This window comes from Haemaphysalis longicornis, unplaced genomic scaffold (assembly GCF_048455015.1).
Source record: "Haemaphysalis longicornis isolate Haplotype H1 unplaced genomic scaffold, Haemaphysalis longicornis Haplotype H1 scaffold_18, whole genome shotgun sequence".
NCBI lineage: Eukaryota > Metazoa > Arthropoda > Arachnida > Ixodida > Ixodidae > Haemaphysalis > Haemaphysalis longicornis.
Window position 1 is genome coordinate 6,526,832 of NW_027526282.1, and position 25,306 is coordinate 6,552,137.

At 47.4% G+C, this 25,306-nt stretch overlaps 1 protein-coding gene across 5 annotated transcripts in view; it reads right to left on the reverse strand.

Moving 5' to 3' along the window:
• Positions 1 to 2,491: 2,491 nt before the first annotated feature.
• LOC144166600 (uncharacterized) overlaps positions 2,492 to 25,306 on the reverse strand; it is a 47,682-nt gene continuing 24,867 nt past the window's right edge. For 4 of the 5 annotated variants that reach the window (XM_077696112.1, XM_077696111.1, XM_077696108.1 and 1 more), the window contains exons 4-9: positions 15,860 to 16,147; positions 13,833 to 13,963; positions 12,262 to 12,625; positions 10,703 to 10,945; positions 5,705 to 5,791; positions 2,492 to 5,199 (exon numbers count right to left, since the gene is read on the reverse strand). In XM_077696112.1, the coding sequence (XP_077552238.1) occupies positions 5,140 to 5,199; positions 5,705 to 5,791; positions 10,703 to 10,945; positions 12,262 to 12,625; positions 13,833 to 13,963; positions 15,860 to 16,147 (1,173 nt within the window). In that variant the 3' untranslated portion in view covers positions 2,492 to 5,139. The remainder of the gene's footprint in view (positions 5,200 to 5,704; positions 5,792 to 10,702; positions 10,946 to 12,261; positions 12,626 to 13,832; positions 13,964 to 15,859; positions 16,148 to 25,306) is intronic. The other variant, XM_077696110.1, reaches the window with a different exon arrangement.

Sequence of the window (25,306 nt, forward strand, 5' to 3'; positions counted from 1 at the left end):
AAGAGAAATTAAAACTGTGTTGGCTAATAATAAACATAGAGATTATAACAAGAATTTCATTAACGGATTTGCACGATTCTAGGCCGCGCCTTTTTTCCCTAAAAGACACCCTAAAATTGGCCTGCACGTTACAATCAAGCTTAAAACCAAAATCAGCCTTCATTGTTCCCCGCTCTAGTTTGATTTCGAACAGGAGTTGGATAAACGAGTGGAAGAAGCACAAGGGATTTTGAATGCCACAGTTGTATACGCCAAATAAAATGCCTTCTGCCAAGTACGTGGCGTCACGTCTTTTACGTCAGCATGGTAGAATTGACGTCAAAATATTTGTGCGAATTTTCATCCGCAAACTAGCCTGTGCGTTACAATCGGGGGTGCTTTAGAATCGAGCAAATGTGGTAAGCTGCCACGGAACACAATAATGAACAACTGCATCGCGATCGTTCAATAGAACATTTATGTTTTTCCATAGTTAAGCTATGCGTTACTCTTTCGCATTCCAGAACTGTCACCAGTGAGGCTTGACTGTACTTGGAACCATGTTCCCACAAAACCTCCTGCTCGCGGTGAAGGTAGTGGAGCTACCAATGTGAGACTTCTTGTCACAATGTGTGGGAAGTTAAAGGAGCAAAGTCCGAGGGGAGAAAATGCAACATGTTGACAACTTCGCATCACTGTTCTAATGAGAAGGGGACACTGACTCATGTTCTGGACATCGAAAATTTACTTTACATCGCCTTCCAACACAACTACACGAAGCCTCACACTGGGCCCTTGCTTTTAGCTTAGGGACAGCAGTCCACACTGTTTTTCTGATGGGAGACAGGCTCACAAACAGAAATGAAGCTCAAAGCCTTTTCATATTTCCTGCCGAAACGCCGTCAAACGCTTCTGCGCCGGCCGCAAACGCAAACACAAATACGGCAGGGTCGAAAACTGTATATAACAATCGGCCCACGCGACAATGCCTAGAAAGAAGCCACCAATCACAGCTTACATACTACTGTGTCTATATCTACAGCACAAGTACAAAGAACATCATCGTGTGGCTTCACACGTGGTGCTTCGCTCAGGCCTCACAATATCGCCAATGAGCGGAAATGAAAAATAACTATCATACATCCAAAGTGAACGTCACGTCAACATCACAAATCAACACTCCAAGCTTGCGAAATTTCAATGGAACGTTAAACAAACAAAGATGACTGAATGTTGTAACACCATCCCAAACATCAGCTTTTAGCAATGGTAAAAAAAAAAAAAAAAAACGCACCAAAAACAAGCTTCGGAGCACACAAAAGCAGCCATCATGCTCTAAGAAAACAAACCCCCACAGGTTAAATGCAGAACAAAAAATGGGTTTGGGCATAAATACAATGTCAATAGGCCTCTTGTATCCAAAAACTATCAAAACTATCACGTATCAGCAGATACACGTGACATCAATTCAAATAATAGCTAAATTATATCTGCATATTCACACCAAGCTGTTCGACCTAAGGGTCTAGAGTCCATTTCCCCTTTCACAGGCCAGGACTGTCCTTCCAGAGCAAAAAAAGTGAATCCGATTATTTTCTCACACTGATACGCCATTCAAAAGGAAAGAGAGAGAGAGAGAAACAGCGCGGGAAGGAAGTAAGCCACTGTCGAACAACGACCACACTAAACCGTACACAACTCAATCAAATGGACTGCATGAAACAATGCTATCTGCATTGAACGCATTGCGGCACCTCGCAGAGCTTAACACCAAACAATTAAAAAAATAAAAGGGTGACAGGCTAAAAGCAGCAATGACTGGGTGTAAGTGCGATGCGTATTGTATTTCGTTTGCCTCGTTGATTAAGAAGCCAGACGATCCCAGAGATGACTTCAGTGGTCGGGGGGGGGGGGGGGGGGGGGGGGGGGGGGGGGCGGGAAAAGCAGACACTCTACCACTTGGCAAATATTCTCCTCCAAACTACATACAGCCTCAGACGCATGACCTAGCTTGACACGATACTTCCTAGTTTGTTCGAAACAAGCAAGACCTTGTTTTCCAGGCAAGATAACGCAAGAACTCACTGGCTTATGAAAATGACCGAGCTATTGTACGTTACATCTGGCATCGCAGTCACGTTATGAGGAGGTCATGACAAACAGTCCTCTTGTGCTGACCATCCAGCGAATCTTCAAGAACACACCACACAAGCTTGGAGGGGCCATGAAGACAAAATACAAGTTTAGTTCATTAAAACGACTGTTTCGTCCTATTAAAAATGAAAGCTATTTTATCGCAAACTTCAAGCATATCATCTTAATATTAAAAAAAGAAAACGGGGTAATGTAGTGGCTTTCCCAGTCACTTTCCTGCGATTCCTCTACTTCACAGAATCTTATTTGGAAGATTGGTGGCCACTGACCAAATCCACCGCCAAGAAACATGACTGGCGATTGCTTAACACTCAAGTGATAAAATGTCCCCTCCATTGCTTCATAGCTGATGTTCATCTAGCATATTTATACATGCCCCAACATTCCGTGCAAATTATTCAGTCAAGAAACTTCTTTTGTGGCTGAAATGGAGCTGAGTGGGTTACTAAAAGCTTCTTCTTTCAAACAAAACAAGACTGCATTTTGTCTTCACGCCATCACGGACTGTCAACTCCACTGATTTCTCACGTTGTGCACCCCTAGGGAAAAATTTTCCCCAAACTATTCCTCCAGTCCCCTTAAGACACCCGACAAAGAACACAAAGCTTTCGGCACTTCCCCATTCCATTCGGACACTGCCTTTTCCGAATGCAGAAACAGCAAGTTCAACAATGCCATGATATGAACTGCGTGTGCAGCGCTAGGACGGGTGGGAGTGATTTTTTGAGAGGCAGGCGAGACGAGGAAGAGGGGAATACTTCTAGAGCACACTTAGTTGGCAGCCACGCAGTGAAGCTGAGGAAATGTTGATTGGGAGACACTGATCCCGCTCTTAGCTACTTTACACACGAGTGGGATGAAACAACAGGGAGGCATTATCAAGAGAGACTGCAAACTTGGCTTATTTCACTAGCTGCACTGCACTGCAGGAGAAGAAAAATACAGTGGAACCCCAATGATACGTCCCCGGGTCTTACAACAACCCACTTCTTATGACAGATCCCCGCAGTCCCAGGAAACTCCCCATAGAAACAACGCATTAAAAACCCCGACGATACCACACTCGGGTGCACGCGGTCCGCTTCATACGACGGACCCTGGTGGAGATAAACAGGCGTTTTTCCCATCTTTTACACCGCACCGCTTCCTCATCCCGACCTTTCTTTACTCTTAACCCCGGTTTGAGATAGCTTGATGTTCAAAGGTCAGCAGGCGGGCCAAAGCACTTGAAGAGACGCAAGCAAGCATGCAGGTACTGGCGGGCAGGAGTTGTATTGCGACGGCTCCACGCGGCAGCAGAACGTCACTGTGCTAACCGCGAGAAGTCAAAGTGCCGGTGACCGGCGGACTGCGAATTTGAAGCTCCCATCGAGCTCACAAATGTGAAATTGCATACAATTCAACCCAACCCCTGCTTTTCTCACTCACTTGAATAAAGTTTCTTCCTTGCACAACCCTCTCTACCCGTTCTCTCTGCTTATCGGTGTCTTTCGAAGCCACGTCGCCACTCCAGTCTTTCTTGACCTCCTATTTTTTTCCATCACCGCCTCGTACAATCGTTTGTTTCGCTTGGCCATGGCAGTCTCACACTCTCGCTTTTTTTCCTCTCAATTTGCTCGGCCACGCGGGCCTACCCAGATAAACTTGTGCGCGCACGGCGCAGGCCTAGCGACCCAAGCTAGTGTCGGACAAATGGGGCCGTGTGGCGTGCGGGGCATGGCTGGTGGGCCAGCGCAGACACCATGGAGGGGAAGGGGGCACAAAGGAACATTTCTTTTTTTAACTTATAATTTTAGCTAAAGGTTCTCAAATTACGTGAGAAGGATGCGCTAACTATATTAGTTTAAATTAGTTCTAAGCCCACCTGTTGCATGAGACCGTCTATTAGGCTGGCGTAACCCGTCGTAACCCGATCATACGACACTTTCGTGCGGTCTCTTGAAGGTCGTATTATTGGGGTTCCACTGTACAGAAAAACGGATTAGCCTGGGCTTCATCTTGCTTGCTTGCTTGCGCTGTTCCCTCTCTTCACAGCGCGGAAAAGCAAAATGCCTTCAAACTGAGACAAATGCTCTGCCTGAGACATTCTCACTGCAGTCAGCATGAGCGGCAGCTCTCGACCGAGGATGACGCGCCTTTAGCACAGGCTTTTTTGCAAAGACGACAGCGAACGCCTCGAATGAACTGGTGTCACCAGTTTTTCGAACGCAACAGGTATAGGGGGAGGCTCTTTAAGTGAACCCCCTCTATCGGAGAAGCAAGTGGATTTGCTTCATCAACTTTAAACGAAGCACACAAACGTCCCTACACTAGCTCTGCCGAGTGTTTTTTACTTGAAGAGTTCTCCTCCTCTTCAAAACACTTGTTCCAATTTGGGCCGCAAAGAGAGATTCTCCACACTTGAGCAAAAGCTGGCAGTGCTTGCGCGGTTTCGGCTCTCTGTCCCGGCCCAAAACCTGGAATCCAACTTTGTTCAAACAGCCCGTTGTTTGGCCTCTCTTGTTTGTCACTTAGGACTGCACAGAACTGCTTGGAGCCGCTCCGTATTTATTTTCTTTGTGCCTGTAGAATGTCTACTGCAAATGTTTTGGACTGCTCTAAGCTGCTCGGGGCTCGCGATTAAACAGGGCCAATTTAGCTCACCCACACTATAGAAAACACGATGAACCCATTGATATTCTGACAGCAAGCAGCTCCATACCTGCTCACAGTTTCGATGGTTGGCGAAGATAGTGAAGCCCGTGCCCTTCTTGAACTAAGAGGGAAGAGTTAGCTACATAGGATGACGATGAGAAGACAAGGGGTGGATTTCTTCTTGCTTTCTTTAGGCAGAAGCGGCCGGGAGTGGGGTGAGAGCACAAGGAGAAGGGGAAAAAAAAAAAAAAGAATGACTGTACACGGAAAGCATGTGCGTGCGCTCCATCAAGCAAGAGGCACACGCTCGACGACGACGATGCAAGATTCGGGCATCGGGTGTGGCCAGCGGTGCTTCGACGACTGAGCCGGTCAACTGGACTTGGACTCGGGAACGCATGTCCGCCACAGCTTCTGCAGGTCCGCATACATCTGACCCCGGGGGAAAAAAAAAAGAGAGACGTTGTATTGTACAGTGAAATTGTACATTAAGAGATTAAGAAAAAGAGTAGTGTAAAGAAAAAGTGTATTGCACAGTAAGAGATGCTTAAACCTGATTTCACAATCACTTTGTTGCTTTGAATTGTTGACGACGAGTCTATGACATTGGCAGCATAACTTAATTGAAGAAGAAGTGGAAGAGGAGGAGGAGGAGGAAGGAGGAGGAGGAGGAGGAAGAAGACGCTGACCAGCAACACTCCCCCACCTATGAAGCGCGAGGTAGGAAGGATGGTGAGGGTTTGAAATAGGCGCAGAGAAGCGGTGACAAAAATTGCCACACAACTGAGAGCCATTCATACAAAAACGTGGCATTTGGCTTGGATGCCCCCAAACAACAATCCCTGCAGCAGTGCAAGCTTGTGCGCCACGTTTCAAATGTGTTTCAGGGCCCTTTTAACTTGCAGGAAAACACGACGATACCCCATGCATGCCTCACCTGGTTGACCCATGTGTCGTCCTGCAGACACCGCTCGAGGATGATATGCGACTCGGTCACCTTTTCGTCTTCCCGCAGCCGCTCAATCTGCGCCAACATGTAGCCGACATGTAGCCAACAGCGGCCGCAGGGGGTTGCACATTGCAGCCACCCGCCACTTTGGAAGATCGTCTGCTTTAACAGAGTATGTGCTCTACCAGTCAAATTTTGCAACAACGGAAGAGCACCACATTTAAAGCTGCACACCAGACTGACGTTCACGTTGTATAATATCGTACAAACGTGGCAAGATTATGTGAAGCCGAAGCTTGCACCCACCACGGCTAGCACTGCTGACAAAGTGATGGCCATGTGCTTGCATACAGTGTGAGAATTGTACGAGAACCCGCAACTGCGGTACCCCGGTAAAATTTCGATGACGTACGATGGTTATGTGCCCGGCCTGGACTGGGATTTAAACAAAGGACCCCTTGAACTAGGAAGTGCTAATAATTTTTTTTTGTGCTTGTTGGCAGCAGGTATACAGTCTTTGTCAAAATTTTCTAGGCCAAACCGGAAACATGCAGGCTGCAAATAATTCAATGTACAAGGTTGTGCCCCGAGCGAGGCTGAAAGTTTTTATGCCGGAAAGCTAGAGAAAACACCTTTCTTTCTTACTGTTACAAAACATTTTTGTCACATCTAAAGGTAAAGCTTATTCTTTGAATTCTTCCTGGTCAAGAAGGCTTAGGATTGGCATAGAAAATTTTGACAAAGAGTGTACACATTGTAATCTGTGGGATCTGCCAACCACCAAGGTTTACATTACATTTTCGTTTTTTTTTTAACCTATGTGCTCGAGATTTAAGATTAAATGTATTTTAACATCCTGAGCAAAGATCCGCAGTCAATTTTCATCTATGTGGTGTAAGTTCAGAGTTGTGCAACGTGTCAAGCGATTCTGCTTTGGGCAGTTTTTTCATTATTATACAGTAGAATCTCGATGATACGAATCTCGCGGGACCGCGAAAAATATTCGTATCATCCGAAATTCGTATGAACCAACACAGACCAAAAAATTGAGCGCTGAAAAAAGTTTTCGTTGATTTCTTTTCTTACTTTCGCGTGACCAAATCTATGATTTTTTCTGCTTTTTTTAAACCCCCACATCACAAAGCAGTCCTTTCTGGAGCGCGTAACGCTTCGCCTAGCTTCGCACTTGTCTCCTCACTCCCGGTGTCCAAGCTCGCTACACGCCGCAACAGAAAAGCGTGAACCGAATGGTGCGTTTTCACACGCGATTCGCACGCCTCGGCTTTGCGCGCGCTGTATTTTCAAGGCCGCATTGACGATTTCGCGCCCGCGGTATCCGTTTTCGGTCAGAAAAGGACGCTGACGACTTGCGAAACGCTCGAGACAGCCCGCTGGCTCCGCCCGAGATGTTTAGGCTTAGCACTCCGGCAGATATTTTATGGGTGCTTTCACTAGCGGCGCAGATGGTGTTTTATAGTACCGTTTTCGCCAACGTTATCAGCTCCTTTACTGCACAAGAAACTTCAGGTCTGCCTTGAGCGGCATTTTAAAGTGCGGCTAGGAGCAGTCGCTCAAGCGGCCGTGCCACTTCGCGGCCGAAGCCGCCGCCATGTTGCCGCCGCTGGCCGCGGCGCGCATGGGGTGTGCAGGGCGCGTTTTCGCGAGCAGAAAACAACAGCCCGGCCGTTTCTGGAGAAAGAAGAGTGACGAATGGGGAGAGAGAGCCGTCACTTGCTTGTTCGGCAGTCGGGCGCCTCGCCGGCTCGTTCGTATCATCCGCCGGGCCGCGCAGGTCCGTTCGTAACAGCCGAAATTTTTCCCATTGTAAACTATGCAATTTTGCCGGGACTTTTCAGAAATTCGTATCATCCCGAAATTCGTATCACCCAGAATCGTATCATCGAGATTCTACTGTACTATGAACAACTCAAATACTTTTTATCCCTTTGTGCTCTAGAAGGACCAGGCACTGCAACTACCGTATTTACTTGCGCAATGAACCCACTTGCGCAATGAACCCACTTTTTTTTCCAGAAAGTTTGGCATGAATTTGGGAGGAGGGTTCATTATGCTGGAAAAAATTGCAACAGATTTTTTAAAAGTTGGAATTCCACACAATAAAGTTGCTAAGAGGCGCTTAAGCGCGTCTTACCATTTTCGTAAAACACCTGGGTGATTATGTAATCGAATTTTATTATTCTGAACATGTCAGTGGTCCCCTAGTCGCAATAGAGCTGTCCTACTCACTGAAGTCGTTTGCGGCTTCGCATTCGTACAGTCGGCCCACAGCGCACCGTCTTCCATGCCGTCAAGGCACTCCAAAACTTCTTTTCTCACACCCGGAAACTTCCCTTTTTTGGGCCCACGAAGCACACAGCAATCCTTGCTTACTGACCAAAAACCTTGTTTTCGCCCGTAGCGTACATGCAGTGGGTCAACCCTGAAGTGCAACCCAGCCACGCGGTTTCCATGTGCATCAACACATGCTGCACCACCTTCAGTTTAAAACATCTCTGCAGCTCATGTACTGGCCCATCGTACGGCGCGCACCAGGAGCACAAAAAAGGTCAGAACTAGGGATGGGCGAATATTCGGTATTGTCGAATATTCGATCGAATAGCTCTCTATTCGTTATTCACTTCGATCCAGATGCAGGTATTCGATATTTTCGAATTATTCGATGCTCCCGAATAGGCAGCTAAAAGCCAAGCTTTTCGGTCAAGCTTTCTGAGAGTTACCCCAGGCTTGGCTCAAGACCCACCAACGCGGACATTTCTATTATCAGTGCCGGCACTGCCGAGTTGCTGCCTTGCCTAGAGGTTCGACGAAGCTCTTGGCCGCCAGCACACTTTAGGTTAAAAAAAAAAGGCGGCATTGAAACGACACCGCTCCGAACATAGCGGCACCAAGCCAGCTGACTTGTACAGGCCACCATTTTGAATAGGCATGCCGCCATTTTGAATAGGCATGTTGCCATTTTGAATAGGCTCGCTCAGTGCGGCAGTACGCCGCACTAAGCGAGCCTATTCAAAATGGCGGCCAGACACTTGCGCTTTGCTTGGCTACGGCCGAGGATACTAGTGGCTACAATACTTTTTTTAGCGGAGCTTCTAGGCGGTGCTTAACTCTGCGAGTTTCTAGGCGGCGATTAAACTTGTGAATGAGCAGCCGGCGGAAACTGCTGCACCTAGAGCATGTGGCGCAACAGGCATTTCTTCATGAAAATTTGTGAATACAGCAAAGGAAAGCTGTGTGTAAGATTTTGCAATAAATGTTCAACTGGTAATAGTTTTGCACAATGCTGTGCCTACGTGAGTTCTAATTATTAGAAAAAATTGTGTACATTAGTCAGGTCACAAGTTGCTCATTTGTCTTTGTGATTTGCAATGTGCACTATTCGAACTATTCGATTCGAAATTATTCGACCAAATCACTATTCGCTTCGAATTCGCTTCGAACCTCAAAATCTATATTCGCCCATCCCTAGTCAGAACACAGCTGAACAACACCACCACGAAGCGTCATGGCGAAGTCACGGAACAGCAAGAGCAGGGGAGTGCGGACAACGTTTAGTGCTTTGTTCGCATACCGCCAAAACCAGCCGGAACGGCAAAGAGCAGGGAAGGAGTGCGGAGTACGTTTTGCGCTTTGTTCGCATGCCGCAACGTTTTTATGGCGCAAGGTTTGTTTTGTGTTCAGCAGGTGGCGCACTGCAAGTGCGCAATTTTTAAATTGCAAGCCACAGCATTCCCGCTCACGTCTCCTCCTAGTGTTGGGATTTCTTTTTGTTGGAATGCGTTTTTAGCATTTCTGCATGTACTGTGGTGTGATATCAAGCATCAGCAACCATGCTGAGATAAAAACATATCCCCACTCCATTTTTTATTCAAAGTGACAAAAAAGTAAATTCCCAAGAAGAAAAGTGGGGGGAGGTTTCATTACGCAAGTGGGTTCATTATGCGAGTAAATACGGTATACCACAGCAGTAATTTTGGCATTGTTTCTGCAAATGCTGTAAATTGATTAAATGCCAGGTCATCAATCAGCGGTTTCACAGAACGAATTGTATAAAAACTTGGGCTTGCAAAAACAATTCTATATTTCCGGCATTTTATTGCACTGTTAAGTGCATAAGCTTCCAAATGCAGCAAATATGATACAAATCTGACCAGTACATCCCAAGATAATGTACCTGACAAGTGACCTCGTGGGAAAAAAAATCGATCCTGAGAAAACAAGGCACGAACTTTGGAACTATTGGCGAAAATGGTCATTTAGGCGAATTCAAAGGGCGACACCTTTGTAAATACTTACGCTACAGCTGTAACATTTTTCGAGTACATTCTTTGGGACCTGTAGACTGCAAATAAAACTGATACAGAAAATTCATTTTTTGAAAAATTTACGGTCCTGAAGACCAGTGTCATCCCTTAACAGGACAGCAAGTGGAAGAACTGACGATGAAGAAGCTACACATGTGCTCATGTGGCGAAGGACATGGCACTGATGCTGCCAGCCAAGGGAGATTGGCTGAAGGCCATTCAAGACAATAACTGTCTGCAACAGGCTGATAGGCGTCAAAGGTGATGCCGCTGTGAATACTTCGAAGAGAGAGAGAGCAACCAAGAGAATTTTCTTTAATGCTACTGGTGAGGTTACCTTCTGGCAAGGGTGCCTAGATCGCTACACCAGACATATAAGAAAAAAATGAATTTGATGAATATGATGACGACGATGACGATGACGCGCATGCTTGCGTAAACTTATTTAGCATCACCAACCAAGTCTCGTACTTCACGGGGAAGTCAACAGAGCTCTTGTTACTTGGGATGCTTGTTTGGAATTTGACCAGGGGCCTAACACGTCATTCAGTTTCAGTCTTCAAGAAAGTGGCTCGCCCAGGGACACAACAGAGGGATGTAAGGAGATTGTACACGATCTCTCGTACAGTGAAACGCCACCCACAGAGGAAAACCTGTCCCTCACCTTGTCCCTGCAGCAGTGGAAAGCGTGCAGCTTGTAGTGGTGTAGCTGGCTGAAGATGGGCACCGGACCGGCACAGGTGGCACACAGCAGGAAGGTGCGCTTGTCCCACCCGTCCACCTCCTCCTTCCCCTCCCCCCTCTCCTCCTTGATGGCGGGCTTCTTGGACTCGGAGGACAGGTCCAGCTTGTTGTACGGGTCGCCCGAGAACTCGGCCACCCTCGTGACCGCGCCCTCGCTGCACCCCTGTCGAGAAAACGCATCAAACTAGACTTAAAGACGACAGTTAGCCCCATATAGTGGGTCCCTTTGAAACCATTCCTGCCAAGTGATTTCAACAAGTTTCGAGACATCTCCACACCAAGGTGTGGAGACTCTTTACTGAAAACAATATGTAAACTTACAAAAAAAAAAAGAGTGCTTATTAAAGGAATGTTGAAGTAAATTGCAAAAACATGGTCCTTCCCATTCTCGCTACCTGCTGCATGCTGGCTGAATCCGTCATTAACCTCCTCACCACTCACGCCATCACAGGCACATGACTACGAAATGTAACACCTTCAATTTAGAACTTGTTGTTGTGCTCTGCACTACACTCCCCACTACACTAACTAACCTCATTACACCAACGTTACACCTCCTCATTACACTAAGAAGCACACCTCCCATCCCGCCATCAACGTCCCCACCCACACCTGTCGTAGCATCTCTGTGCTATGCAAGCAGTCTGGCACAGAATGTGGCAAGAAGTTGGGCAAAAGCCACAACGAGCACAAAGAGCACAACACAAGGCAAAAAGAGCCTGGCACTGTTTCCAAAATGAGCAAAGCTGTCAGGCACACTCCTGAAGCAATGAGCTTCGAAGTGGGAGGTGCATGTAGCGCAGCCCAACGTGAAGTTGAACGAGGGATTTCTTAGCGACGACGAGCGCAACAACAAAATCAATGGCAGAAGTATAACTGAAGGTCATGGGTGCACCACCTTTGATACACAAGTGATACAACAAGGACTCCAGCACCTGCAAGGAATCCTGCTTTGGCCTTTGGGACTGCATAGCTGGAAAGTGCCATTTGACCTTAGGAGCTCTCCTGGCACATCAGGCTGCGACGACGAGTGCAACGACAGCTAACAAACTCAATGGCAAAGATGCCCGTTCATCCAAACAAATGGTCATGGGTGCACAAGCCCACAAGCAACCCTGCTATACCCACGGACAAGTTAAGAACGGCAATAGCTCACATACGGTACCACTCCGCTGAAGCGACGGGGACCCAGATGTCAATGGGCGCGTGCGCTTTGAAAGGAGACTGCTGCAAATGCGTGATATCGTCTGCCTTTTCTCCCGTAGTTTGTCTGTCGTCCCTGCAGTCGTTTATAAGCATATTAAGTCCAAAAAATCACAGAAACGGCTCGTGCCATGTTCAAAATATTCCCAGTAACGCCCTACTTGTGCCACGCGGAGTAACATCTGGCTGGGGTGATGAGGCACAGTGGCAACTTCCATTGCCGTTCTTAAGTTGTCACCGAGTACGGCGTCTTTGAGACTGGACACGGCAGCTCACCTCGCACGGCAGGCTGCCGCCCTCGTCCTTCTTGGCGGCCCCCGGCGGCTGCCCCTGGTGGGGCAGGAGGCGCACGCGGGGGTAGGTGACCAGGGCGCGGCACAGGTCGGAGCCCCAGCGGGGGCAGCGCAGGCGGGCGGCCCTGCGCTCGTTCTCCCCGTCCACCGTCTGCAGGTTGGCCAGGAAGTACTCGTCGTTCTCCCGGTGCACCTCGGCCAGGAAGTTAGGGTCCAGCACGTGGCTCAGCAGCGTCTGCAGGTACACCTCGAACGGCTCCTCCAGGCTGGGCAGCTTGTCGCCGCCGCCACACGCTGAGGACCTGGCTTCCGGGCCGCCATTCCTGTGGCCGCACAGGGGGAGCGCTCTGATCAGAAGGGGAGGGAAGGCCCATTTGGGGAGGGAGGGGGGGTCTGTAAGGGCTGAAGGGGACAAGTTGGATTTGTGCTTTTGAGGACGCATGCACACGCACTCATGCCTCACTGTGAGCTAGACACTGTTCAAATGGAGAGAATTCTCGGAGCAGAGCATTGGCTGGTGAGGAAAGCAGACTTGCAGCTCCAGACTACTCGCGCAAGACCGCTGTTCATTGAAAACTGTGCTCGGAGTGCGAGGGTAAAGGCATCGACAGAGTAAGGACAGTTTGAAATCACCGACCAAATGTTTATTAAAAGCATAAAAAAGACGTTTTCGACCGAAAAAACCCTGAACTACCATGCAGGCAATCTTCTCCCTTTGACATATACAAGATGCCTGGGGCAATTACTTTGGCGCACCTAAAAGCTTCATGCTTCAGGCTTATTTGCTCAGTAAACAAGGCTACCGTACGGAAGCTGAAATGGTTTTTTTTACGTCTTTAATAAACCTTTCATTGATGACTTTAAGCTATGAACCTTCTACCCCACCAGACGAGATTTCGTCAAGCCTTAGATTTCAGAGTAAGGGCTTATGGGAATCAATTGTGCAGCATTGAGAATGCCGTTACACTTCCTCCTCTTTCTATTCACGTGCATGTATCTATCTATTACGGTCGCCTCCCAAACTGCGCGTCAATCGGAAGTCGAGGAGCCCGAGGTGACGTCTGGAACAGAAAATTGGCGCCTAAGCCCAGGACTAACAACTTTAAAAGTACTTTGCAGTCTACGGCCCTTCCGATCAGCCCAACGCCAAGTGCTAGCTGATATTGCGTGATTGCCTAGGAAAGATCGGTGTCACTGAAATCATTTAAAATAAGACCGACATCTTCAGACCGCTTTATTGAACTACTCGCACAAACTCAACACTCCTGATTTTTTTTTTCCCATTTTACTGATCGTGTTTCCTAGCCCCTCTTTAGCTTTGCTATCTACATGGTCTTCTCTTTCCTAAAAGCCTTTCCCCCTCTTTTTGCATTCCATGTCCCCCAGATGTCAACAAAATGTTTGCTTCTAGGTAGCTGGCATTACCCTGTGTTCTCTTGTCCCACACACGCCGTCCTTTTTTCACTAACCCCAATGGCCCCGACAGCAGGCGATTCAGGAAGGGAAAGAAAAGAAAAGAAGGGGGCACAGGACGAAGCCCTGCCCCTCGCTCACTTGGTGAGGCTGGAGTTTGGGGGGGCGTGTATCTCGAGCACTTCGACAACGGTGGCATTCCGGCTGTTGGAGTGCACCCGCACCGTGATGTCGGCATACTTGGACTGCTCCAGCGGGTTCCACGCCGAGAACTGCAGGGCACAGCAGGGCAAGGGAGTGGTGAGGGCGCTCATCTCAGCACAAACATGTCTTCGAAACCATTCTACGCACCAACGGGAAAGCACCAGGGAGAAAGGGAAGGAAAGCTGAGGACCACAATCAGTGTGAATGGGTCGATCAGTAGCAACAAGACCAGCAGAAACCAAACTTCACAACAGCAGTGACACGAAGAATGAAGGAAGCTCACACTAACGCCCAAGACTTGAAGGTAGCGAAACTGTATGCAACCTTCACCACCATCACGACGGTTTAAGTCCGCGATTGCAGCTGATTTTATTCTTCTTTGCTGCAGCAATGACCGTTACTCCAACACTATTGCACCAACTGTGAGCTTCCTTCATATTTTTTGGGAAGTGATCATCATTGGACATCATCTTGGAGGGGTGTACGCTATGATGTGTCTTTCTCGTTCCGAGTAAGTGTTGCCACGATTACTGCGAACACAGGATTTGTTGGTTTCGGCCAATCGCCCTTAGTGGGTATGCCGGGGATTCTCGGCCAATCTTCCTAGGGTATGGTCAGCACTTTCTTGGTATTTTTAACTGCGGACACGAAAAATAACAATTTGCTAAACAGCTTCGCTGTTAAAATAAATGCCAATATAATTTTGGTTCACTATACGGGCGATTCCAAAGAAGTCATGAATGGCCAAGAATTTTTGACTGCATAGTGCGAGCTATAACAGATCACTCGTAACCAATGCCAGCAGCTTTGAATGTCCCACCGCTCTGAAGGAATCAAGCACATCGCCGTTCTTTAGAACAACTGAGACAACGAAAACATTTGTGCATGACAGATAGCTATAAGTAAGGACTGCATTCTTCCGTATTTACCAGCATTGCTAAAATGTGCCTGCGAGTTCCAATATCATAAGTGCTGAAATTTGGTATTGTTTATGGCCGGTCACACAGGAGAAATAGGCACACTGGCCATAACTGCATGCACCACGGCTGGGACGGCAAGCTGTCAAGGTTTACCACGTGTGCCCTTTTCAGCTCTGCACCTGAATTACAAGCAGACTCTTAAAGGAGTACTGACACGAAATTTTTATGTTACGTTTTTTTCGCTGCTATGCGTGCCTACCAGCCCACTAATCATAGAATGACAGATTAGACTGTCGAGCGCAGCGTAAACATTCCTTTACGGCGTCGTTTATTCGTGCCAGTTTCAGTTTCGACTGAAAAACGCCGAGCGGCCGCCATGGCAGCATGTATAACATGACGTCACCATTCTTGCCGTATCGCTGCCTCTCTGGAAGCGCGCGCGAGCGAGCGAACGCGCGCGCCCAGACCGGCCGAGGTTTTCGCCGTCCCCACAGGCCCGGGCAGCATGACGTCAGTCCCAAAACCATGACGTGTACACACGCCCGAGCAGCGCGCGCCAACCACAGCCAGCGCGTCGGCTTCGTCACGGGAGCCCCGACGTCGGCAGTTTGGGGCACGTAGCAGATGATGTCACGTCGGCCCGCTCTGGGCTTTCTCGTGCGGGCGAAGATTAAAATGGATTTTAAATATGTTTCGCTGAACGGTTGCTGTTGAAACTTGCTGGGAGATATCTCCTGATAAAAAGGAAGCGTTTTACATAGTTATCTCAGCTTTGAAATTTCGTGTCAGTACTCCTTTAAGACTAAGCTACCTCGCAATGCCCATATTTTATTGCTATTCTCTGACACAACGAATGGGGATGCTAATGAGTAAAAAACGTTTGCACAGTACACATTCTATTCTATGCCGAACAAAGTTGACACCGTCCCTTTTCAACCAAGACACCACCGGTGAACGACCACGCCTCTTGGCTAAGGCAACTACAGCAAGAAGAGGCGAAAGCGATCGCGGCACTGAAACGAGAAGAGAGGTGACACCACTCACGGAGGAGCTGTTTCGGTAGAGGAGGGTGTCCTCGCCGGTCTCGATGACCTCGAAGCGCTGCAGCAGGGTGCGTCCCTCGATGCGCCAGATGGGGGGCCGCGACCGGTGCACGTCCGCCATGGCCATGATGTAGTCGCCGGGCTGCAGCTCCCCGCCGGCCCCCGAGCCAGCCCCGGCCACCACCGCCGCAGAGCTCGCCTCCGTCACCGTCACCATCATGGGCGCCGACAGCCGCCACGCGTTGGCCGCTGCCGACGGCCGGCGCGTGTAGTCCCGCTTCACCACGCTCTGCAATGTCACACACGCCCAGTCACACCGGTGAGAACACGCTTCTCACACACATATTGTGGAGTTCACTAATACCTTTCTGTTTTTTCTGCCTGCCCCAGTACCTTGAAAGATCTGTACACGTGTTATGTGTCTACCATACTTATATGAATATAAGACGAGGTATTTTTTTTCCAAAATCCGTATTCTCTAATTCATACCCCGCCTTATACCCGAAGCTCAGTATTTATATATATCTTTCTGTATTTACTCAACGAGCCCCTCACTTCCTAACCACATTATTCTGCGAAAGCCTAGCGAAGGTCTCGGTTCTGGCAGCCTTGATGCCAAGGTAGCATAAGAGGGTTTCCGCCAGTTGCCCGCTCATGACAGGCTGTAGACGTTCGAGTCACGCTCCGGGGTTGAAAAGAAGGACCCCTCTTCCCCGTATAGTCAGAGTGGCATTGGCTACCACCCTCAAGCGTCAGATATAGTTGTAGTAAATATAAATACCCCAGAAAGTGAAGGATAACACACTCGCCCAGATAGCCGAATTGGTAAGGCATTCGAGATCAAAACAAAAGGCGTGGGTTCGGTCCCCACTCCGGGCGTGTGTTTTGCTTTCTTTCTTTCCTTGTTATGTCAATTTTAAAAATATTAACTTCACTAACCGTAGTAAAAAAAAAAGCATAATCATTCCCCTATGCCTCCTTAGGCATTGAAGACTGCCGACCTATCTTTCTGTGCACGCACACACACACGTGGTGGATTTTTTTTAACTCTCTGAACTGCACCATCGCCTTACAATCGTGACGGCATATAATCAAACAAATACGATAGTTTATCCCTTGTTCTTCCTTCTGTGTGCTTGCAGATTGGAACATGCCTTGCTGTCCTATGTTGCGTACACTCCTCCTGCCTTGGCAGCCAAACACTGCTCAACTCAAACTCAAAACTCAACTGGCCTGCCGACAAGGCGGAAAGCACTGACCTTTAGCTGCAGTGCTGTCTAATTACTCCACTCGGACTCATTTCACGCTGCAAAGAACAGACGTGTGCTGTTCGTAAGTTTTGCGAAGGCTTTCTATTGGTGAGCGGTCTACAGCTTCCTTCTAAGGCCAGCAGACTAAGAAAAAAGCCCAGTAACCAACCTCCGATAATTCCCCAGCTATGTTGTCAGTATCTGTTCACTCATCACTGGCCTGTTCGTGTTCACTGCAGCACGAAGGCCATGTTCCTCCAACCATTCCTGTCTTGTAGACCGTTCTACTCCTTTGAATTCTGATTCCACCTCTCCACTGAGTCAGCTGTCCTTCTCTACCCTAGCTCCGTCTTTCCATAACCAGGTGATTGAACAAGCTGCTTTACAACAGGCTCTATTGTGTGCTGACAAAGGGGCCGCGCACTATCAAACAGCAAGTGCCTTTGTGAACACACATTATTCACTTCGCAACACAACGCACAAGTGGCTTTCTAAAAGAGAGCCTATTTAGTGCCTGCCCTGTAAACTTCTTTAGTATGCACGGTGTACAAGCTAACTTATATAAGCACAAATCTAACTCGAACGCTCTAAAGAACATCTTTCACCTTCCTTTATTTTCATCTTTGGGTACTTTGAGTCAACTTATTACTGCCGCAACAGGGACAAAGCATTTGCTTAAGAAGGCCCATGGGTCTCTAGGACCGAAAAATTTCCCAAAGTGCATTTTTTTTAGGTATGACTTTTCTCATGATTCGCACAGTTTTTCCACCAAAAATTTCGTACGTGGAACAGTACCAGGTACTTATAAAAGCCATAGAGGCCCGATTTCCAGAAAGGAATAACAATTTTCCCATAATTCCCCACTTTTTCGCCACGAGTGGTATCGCAGTGACACAAAATTCTTGAGGTACATCCCAGCACGTAGTGCAGCTATAAAGATCATTTCTTTTGCACTGTGGAGCTGAATGTTTAAACCATGCACTATGGGAAGCCGATTTTGTATTTTGTGTTTCAGTATTTAATTAGTGTATTTTTAATTGGTTAGCCGGAGTAGTTCAAACCTAGAAGTTAGCACTGATGTAAAGTGCATGTGATTGAGAAACAAAAAAAAAACTGCTTCCTACATTTCATTCTCCACAACTTCTGGTATCTATTCATGCCTCGCTGAAAATCTTTTTTTGAATAGTGCTTTTCCTACTGTTCTCAAGAACAAGCGAGAAAAATATATAATTAACTCGGAAACTAGTTACCTCACATCAAAACTAATAATATATTTGAAATCAGCTAAAAAACCAAACAAGCCCATGAAGTTTCGTCAAAATTGGTTGGAAAGCAAAAAAAAAAAGTTTCTAAGACCAGTCAGAATAAATTGCAAAACTAGAGCAGAGCGATTAAAGTCAAAAGGCCAGGTCAGCCTCTCGACACTATGTTCTCAAGCCAGCTGTCACTGTCTGCCAATAGCAACAGTGAAACAACACTGATAATTTGGCGTGTTGGGAAACATCGATGGCACCAGCACGTCTTCAAGTTCCATACCCCCTCAATTCACCAGTCTCTCTGATGTTTGAAAAGCATTTTGGGTTGGTGCCTACGAGGCAGACGTCCACGGCCAGTCAAGGTGTGTCGGGTGAAGGTTAGTAAAACAGAACCACAAAGCAAAATAGAACCACAAGTGATATACACGGGAAACTTTGCCGCATATCCCAGCTGCGAGCCCACAGCTCTGCGAACCCCCCAGTGCATGGCTCTACTCTTGCCGTTTCGCATTATAAAAAGCCACCGAGAAGACCTGGTCTACGATTACGATACCATTTTGCCAGCAACGTTCCAGTTTTCGCACATTTAAAGCAGGCTTACAAAGCAAGTGTACAATGCACAAGCTTCTGATGCCAGCCCATTTTGCCCACAGACAACAGGACACATTACGTTTGCACAAGCGGGTAGAGCACAGCACGTTTACGTCAGTAAAGAAATGAACCCTAATCACTTTCTGGAACATGCTCCAGCTTTGTCTGTAAAATGGAAAAAGCGCTTTGCAACTGATCTAGAGGTGGATCCACAGTGACAGAATGGTGCAGTAAATGCCACACAGTATGACTGTAAGTGCTTGAGTACCCCCCCTGTATTCACCAGTGAAAGAGTACTATCCAATCAGAAAGAATGGAGTAGAGTCCTCTGTACAGATTGATGCTGTACTCGCAAAATACGAGTGAGGGCAACATTTCTTTCACTATCACATACCTGCCAACCTGGTGACATGGAAATTCGGAATATCTGCGGACTGGGGGAAGTGGCGGGCAGCACACTAATTTTTAAGTCTAAAAGGATTCACGTTTTTGACACGCGTTCTCACGTTTTCCTAACCATACGTGAAACCGTGAGTGTTGAAGAGTATATGAGCAGCAACTGCATTGGAAAAGGCAGCAAATTCGGATATGCACCGATTTTGAGAACACTTGGTAGTGCTTTCGCAGCTTCGAGCCCGCTATTGCACAGCAAAGCAACTACCGTGGTCGTACCATGGGTCTTACTGCACAGGACGCGGCAGTCATACAAAGAGCGCCATGAACACGGAATTCGTAACCGGCCCGTGAACAGCATGCTAGAAGCAGGCTTGCTGAGGTAGCAGTGAGTTCTGGATATGGATGCGTAGCCAACCCCGAGAAGACGACAGAAATCGCAGCTTCGCAGATGGTGATAACAACACTACGTATTGCTTTCTCGTGGTGGCGCAGGTACCACAGTGTCGTTTAAATAGATGGTTCCATTTTTATTAAAAATTCGTATAATTTCAGGCACGATTCGTAAAATCGTAAGACGGGTCAAAATTCGTACATTTTACGAAAAATTCGGAAGAGTTGGCAGGTATGCACGATCATCATCATCATCATCATCATCACCACCACCACCCCAACCCCCCTTGTCATTTATGTTCCCTGCTGAACAAAGGCCTTCCCCATAGATATCCACCCATACCACTCCTGTGCTGTCGAATCCACTCGATGTCCCCACATTTTTTCCGCATCCCCCCACTTAGCTTTCCTAGAAAAGAGTTGTTTCTGCTATTTGATCCTTAACTTGCACAGAACACTGACACAGTCGAGTTATGTTTATTTAGCAGTGGAGAGCAGCGACATCGTGCACTCATTTTGTTGGCGTTTCCCACACAGCCCGTGCAGTGGCTTTCATTTCAGAGGCACCTCCAGCTTTATCTAGTTACTCATTGCCATCATTTCAAACTCGCGTTATATGTCTCAATGCCCTTTATCGTTTGTCCCTTGACAGGGGTGAACCCTGAGACAACAAAGCAGTAAGTAGCGCTGACATCGGAGCTTTGGATTTCTGCGACACTTTACAAAGTGGCAGGTAAAATGATGCTGAACGGAATGCAGTGTCACGTAGGGCTGCTATGTCTCATGGGTGAATGGAGGCAGCACATATGGTTGCGATCGAGTCGAGTAGGATGCATCCATGCTGCTGCAGATGACTGGATACAACTATCACAGAGCTATGTTTTCGCAAGTACAGTTATTGAAAAAAAAAGAAAAGAAAAACCTGACCATGGATGCAGGCCCTTTCACTAAGAAAACTGGCCACAAAGGGTTTAAGAGTACTTGTTCAATAGTACCTCTGAATCTCCAGAAAGCCTTGACTGTCTAATATAACAAATTTTTATGAGGTCCCCATAGCTCCCCCCCCCCTGTAGCTTACGAATTAAAATTCTTACTAGAAGTCCCCACACCCTGTTCTTTTTAAATAACAGGCCAGGTGAAAAAAAAAGTACAGAAAAACAAAAGCATTGGTAAAAAAAAAGAAATCCAGAATGAATTCCATAAAGGTAGCTTAACAGAATCCCCACTCTCGCTACAAAAAGAGGCTATTTCAAGAAACATAGACGCAAACAAATAACCGCTCGAAGCCTTCGTAGACAATAGTAGAATGTACTTAATTCTCTCCGTCATGCCATTCTCCTAGAAAAACTATACAGCTACGGCACCTGTGGTAAACCTCATTCATTGCCTCAATCCTACATTACAAAGTGAGAACAATGACTAGTCGTAAATATGTACCCACCTTCTATTCAGTAAATATCACACGGAGTGCCTCAGGGAAGTGTATTAAGCCCGCTTTTGTTTACGTTGTTTACGAACGATACTGTGCATATTGATAGCTACTCAGAAGCAGTGCTGCACACAGTTGACACTTTGAGCGTGGTTCTCTACCTTGATCAGGTGTTCGCTACTTCACAGGAAATTTTTCTGAAGACTTGAACAGAACCCCATAAACAAGGAAAAAGTCACACACAAGCTCACAGAAATTTCCGTTTAGCCACTGCATCAACTGAAGTTGGTGGGCCTATGCTAAAAGCTGGTAGGCGTAACTGTCAGCTGCTGCTGTGAATGCAGGGCCTGTCCGAGTCCTATGGGGCCAAATTTTGCAAACCAATCACACAAAGCAAAAAATTAAAATAACGGCAACAGAATTACAAGGGCCATAAGATTACCTACCACTTCGCATTTTTTGGAGGACGGGGGGTTTCATAACTCACTACAATATTGCTTAGTGTAAAGCACTTTTCTATTACAAAAGAATATGCATTTGAAAAAAAAAATGAACTTCTGTGCATGCTTCAGACCTCCAGCAGCAAGATTTACATCTAGCTATAACTGGAACCCCAATTGAACTCTTAACCATAGAGCTAAAGGCTTGATACTGTATTTCTGATACTGACACTGTTGTAAGTGCCACATAGAGGTGGTGCTACGCTCTTGGCATGGCCCCTCAAATCCGTGTTTCCTGATAACAGCCTCAGCCAATTCATACAAACCGGTCAGCGATGCTAATCAGCAAGTTAGGGAAATGCTTTGGGAGATAGCCACCGCTGTTTTGTCTTTTCCCAATTAAAATCTAGTTCAAACAAATGCAGCTCACAATACACATTTGTTACTCCCACCACAACTTTATTCCGACTGCAGCAAAGTCTCATGTCTTCATGGTCCCCTAAATGACGGTCAAGTGCGGCACACACCACTTAGAAGGATTACGTATTGTAACGCAGCCTTACAGTGTGGGGCAGTTTCCATACAGCCAAGGTGGTTGTGCCGCCAGGCCCAAGTTTATTGTCGACGTTCCGGTAGCTCTGGGGTGGACGAAAAGTGTGCCGTACTAAATGCACACAGACTCCATTCTGGCCAAACTATTCATGTTTTTTAAAAGTCCACAAATTCCTTTGCATATCATGTCCTATCGTACATTGAACCCAACGTTCTACGCAAACCATACGCCTGAAATAGAAGGTTAGAATTGTTCCCAGCTTTTTCTGCAGAAGCTTTGCCATGCCCTACACTTGTACATGCAACCCATTCACCTCAAAGTATAAATGAGCTCAATTAAAAGAAAGTTACGGGCGATTCGAGAGGGGAGGAGGGGAGAAAGGAAGAAAAAATTATCGGGGTACTTGGAATTTTTTGAGAATGTGAATGCGAATGCCTGGTTGAACCTTCTGTTGATCTGCTGGTGAAATTTCTGCTGACCTTTGCTGCTGTGTCTGTCACTACCTGACGAGCCCCGTGACCAGCCCCCAGGGGGCTCTACTCACTCCACACCCCCCCCCCCACTGTGACCAAAAGGGGGGGGGGGAGTTGAGTAGAGCCCCCTCCTATGCTCCCTCCACTTGCTCGCCATCACCAGGAGCAACGTGTTGTTCGCCCTCATCGATACATTCAACTCTCAAGGCAGTGTTTACGTTTCCAGGCGCGCGCTCCGATTTTCCGTGCAACCAGTTTTGTGTATGGCACAATGATTTTCTGCCCCTCACGCGTTCCAGGAAATAGAGACCCACGTCTTCTGCCTGCCCCCCCCCCCCCAAAAAAAACCCGGATCCCTCATTCATACATGACCCAATACGGCTTTACACAAGACATCACTTGTATTCGAATCTTAAAAGGAGCACTCACCATTTTTAGATGAAAACCCAGGACCTAGTGAAACTTTGCGCAGCGCTGCATTATCTGCACACATATTTCCTACCATTTGGCGGCCTTCAACCAGTGGATAGTCATCACTACTTTCAAAGTGACTAACAATTTTGTTCAAACAGTTGTAAACTGAAGCGAATATTTAGCTATTTCTGGTAGAAAAGGGAAATCTACCATTCCTCAAGCGTGCTTCAGCAAAAGCTGCACTAAAAATGTAAGGTTTATTTACAAATGTAAGCATTTGCAAAAAACTCTCCGTGGTATAACAAATCGAACCTGCTGCTTCAAGCTTTATTGAGGCCCAGGTTGTGCCAAGCTGCTCATAGTGACTTTTTACTCGTGATAAATTGTCCCATTAAGACAATAAACAGCGTCTGCAGTAGGCAAACTAGCTTCCACAGTGCTGTGGTTTCAATGCTCCTAGCGAAGAAAGCTTTCCTGAGTGTGATCGAAGTAGGAAGCTAGACATTCTTATTCATGTCTTCGATAAATAAACAATGAACATCCTTTGTGTTAGTAAGCATTTACTTTACGTATTATTAATGCAAAAAACTAAAAGCCATGAGGCAGTGTGTCATTCTCCATTTTTTATCTAGCAGGTGTTGATTGAGCCTGCCTGAGAGCAAGCAAGTTATCAGGACACGAAAAAAAACATGCCAGGGAACCCTGATGTGATGCGACACATCTGGGGGTTCAATTGGCGCTTCCATTGGGTTGATTCTCTAAATCGGGTGAAACGTGTTGTGAACGCGTAGGATGCCTTTCCATCACATGCGAGTGTTCTCATATGTGGGACGATGGGGGTAATTTTCACAGTGCCTGAAGGAGAGGAGACAGCGGAGGAGAGTCGCACATGCGCGCAAAGCGAGCGAAGTGCGCGCACGCAGCTGTTGTTTACGATAATGAGACGGAGTGAGAGTGTTGCGCACAGCTGTCGGAGAGAAGAGCGGAGGAGAGGAGCGCATGCGCAGGTGGCGTGCGGACGCCGCCGACGCCGACGCAGGTGGGACATGCCTCAGAGTAAGAGATGCGTCGCATCTAAAATGGTGCATGGCGGCAGTGTTTGTTCAAAGCCACAAAGATAAGCGACCCTACAAAAGCCCTTTCCTTTAGCTGCCTAACCTCACAAACAGCCATTAAGCTGGTCACCACTACTAAATACACGACGCCTGTGCAATGTGGCACTGTTCGTAAGCTCTTAAATTGATACATATCAGAAGCCTAGCTTGTTGCAAAAGACACAGTCCATGCAATCTTTTAGTCAAGTATTTCTCATTTTTGAAGCGAAGCATAACGGCATGCTTCACGATTCCCCCCTCAAACAAGTGTCTATCAGTGCTTTCAAACATAAAATTACTTGTAATGCTTGCAGTTTTCAGATTTTGGGGTTTTACGGGCCAAACCTAGACCACGGCTATGAGGCGCGCTGTAGTGGAGGAATCCAGATTAATTTTGACCACTTGGAGATTGTTAGCGTGTGCCGAAAACTCGACACTGCCGTTTTCGCTTTTCGCAATATTTGCCGTTTTCGAATACTAGTAACATTCCAACAGTGCCACCCCTTCCCTCCCTTGAAGGACAGAGACGTCACACTTCTGGCAGAAACTGAAGACTTCCATTGACGTCCACATCGAGAGCCACCTTTGCCGAGAAAAATGAAGCAGGAAAGCAGAGCAACACAAACACACACACACACAAGCCGCCGTTTATTGAGCCGTGTAGTACTTTTCAATGGCATTCAGCATATCGATCATGCCGCTGGTTCGTTGCTGCGGCATCAGCGAGCGAAGGCGCAGGGCAATTATCTTGCCAAAGAGCGTCGCCTCGTCCTCCGCTTGGGACGGCCGCCCCAGCAGGGCGTCAGCTATTTTCTCGAGGGCGCACGTCTCCCTGTCCCGATACGAGGGCCTCGACCGGCCAGCACTACTAGAAGCGTCTGCCCGGACAGACGAGATACTAGTGAGGCCGGAGTAGCTCACATCGCTGCAGACACTGGGGCCCCTTTGGACGGTCGAGGCGTCAGTGGGCACGTGAGCGGGCACCTGGTTGGCGGTACGGGCGATGGCATTTAGCAGGGCCAGCTGTAATCAGAGGTTGGACGGACACACACACACACACACACAACATTGCGGCGTCAGTGCGTTCCGCCCCCACACGGAGATCGTTATTACGCCGATCTACAACGCCCCGGCCGTGTGACCACTCACACGGTGCCGACGC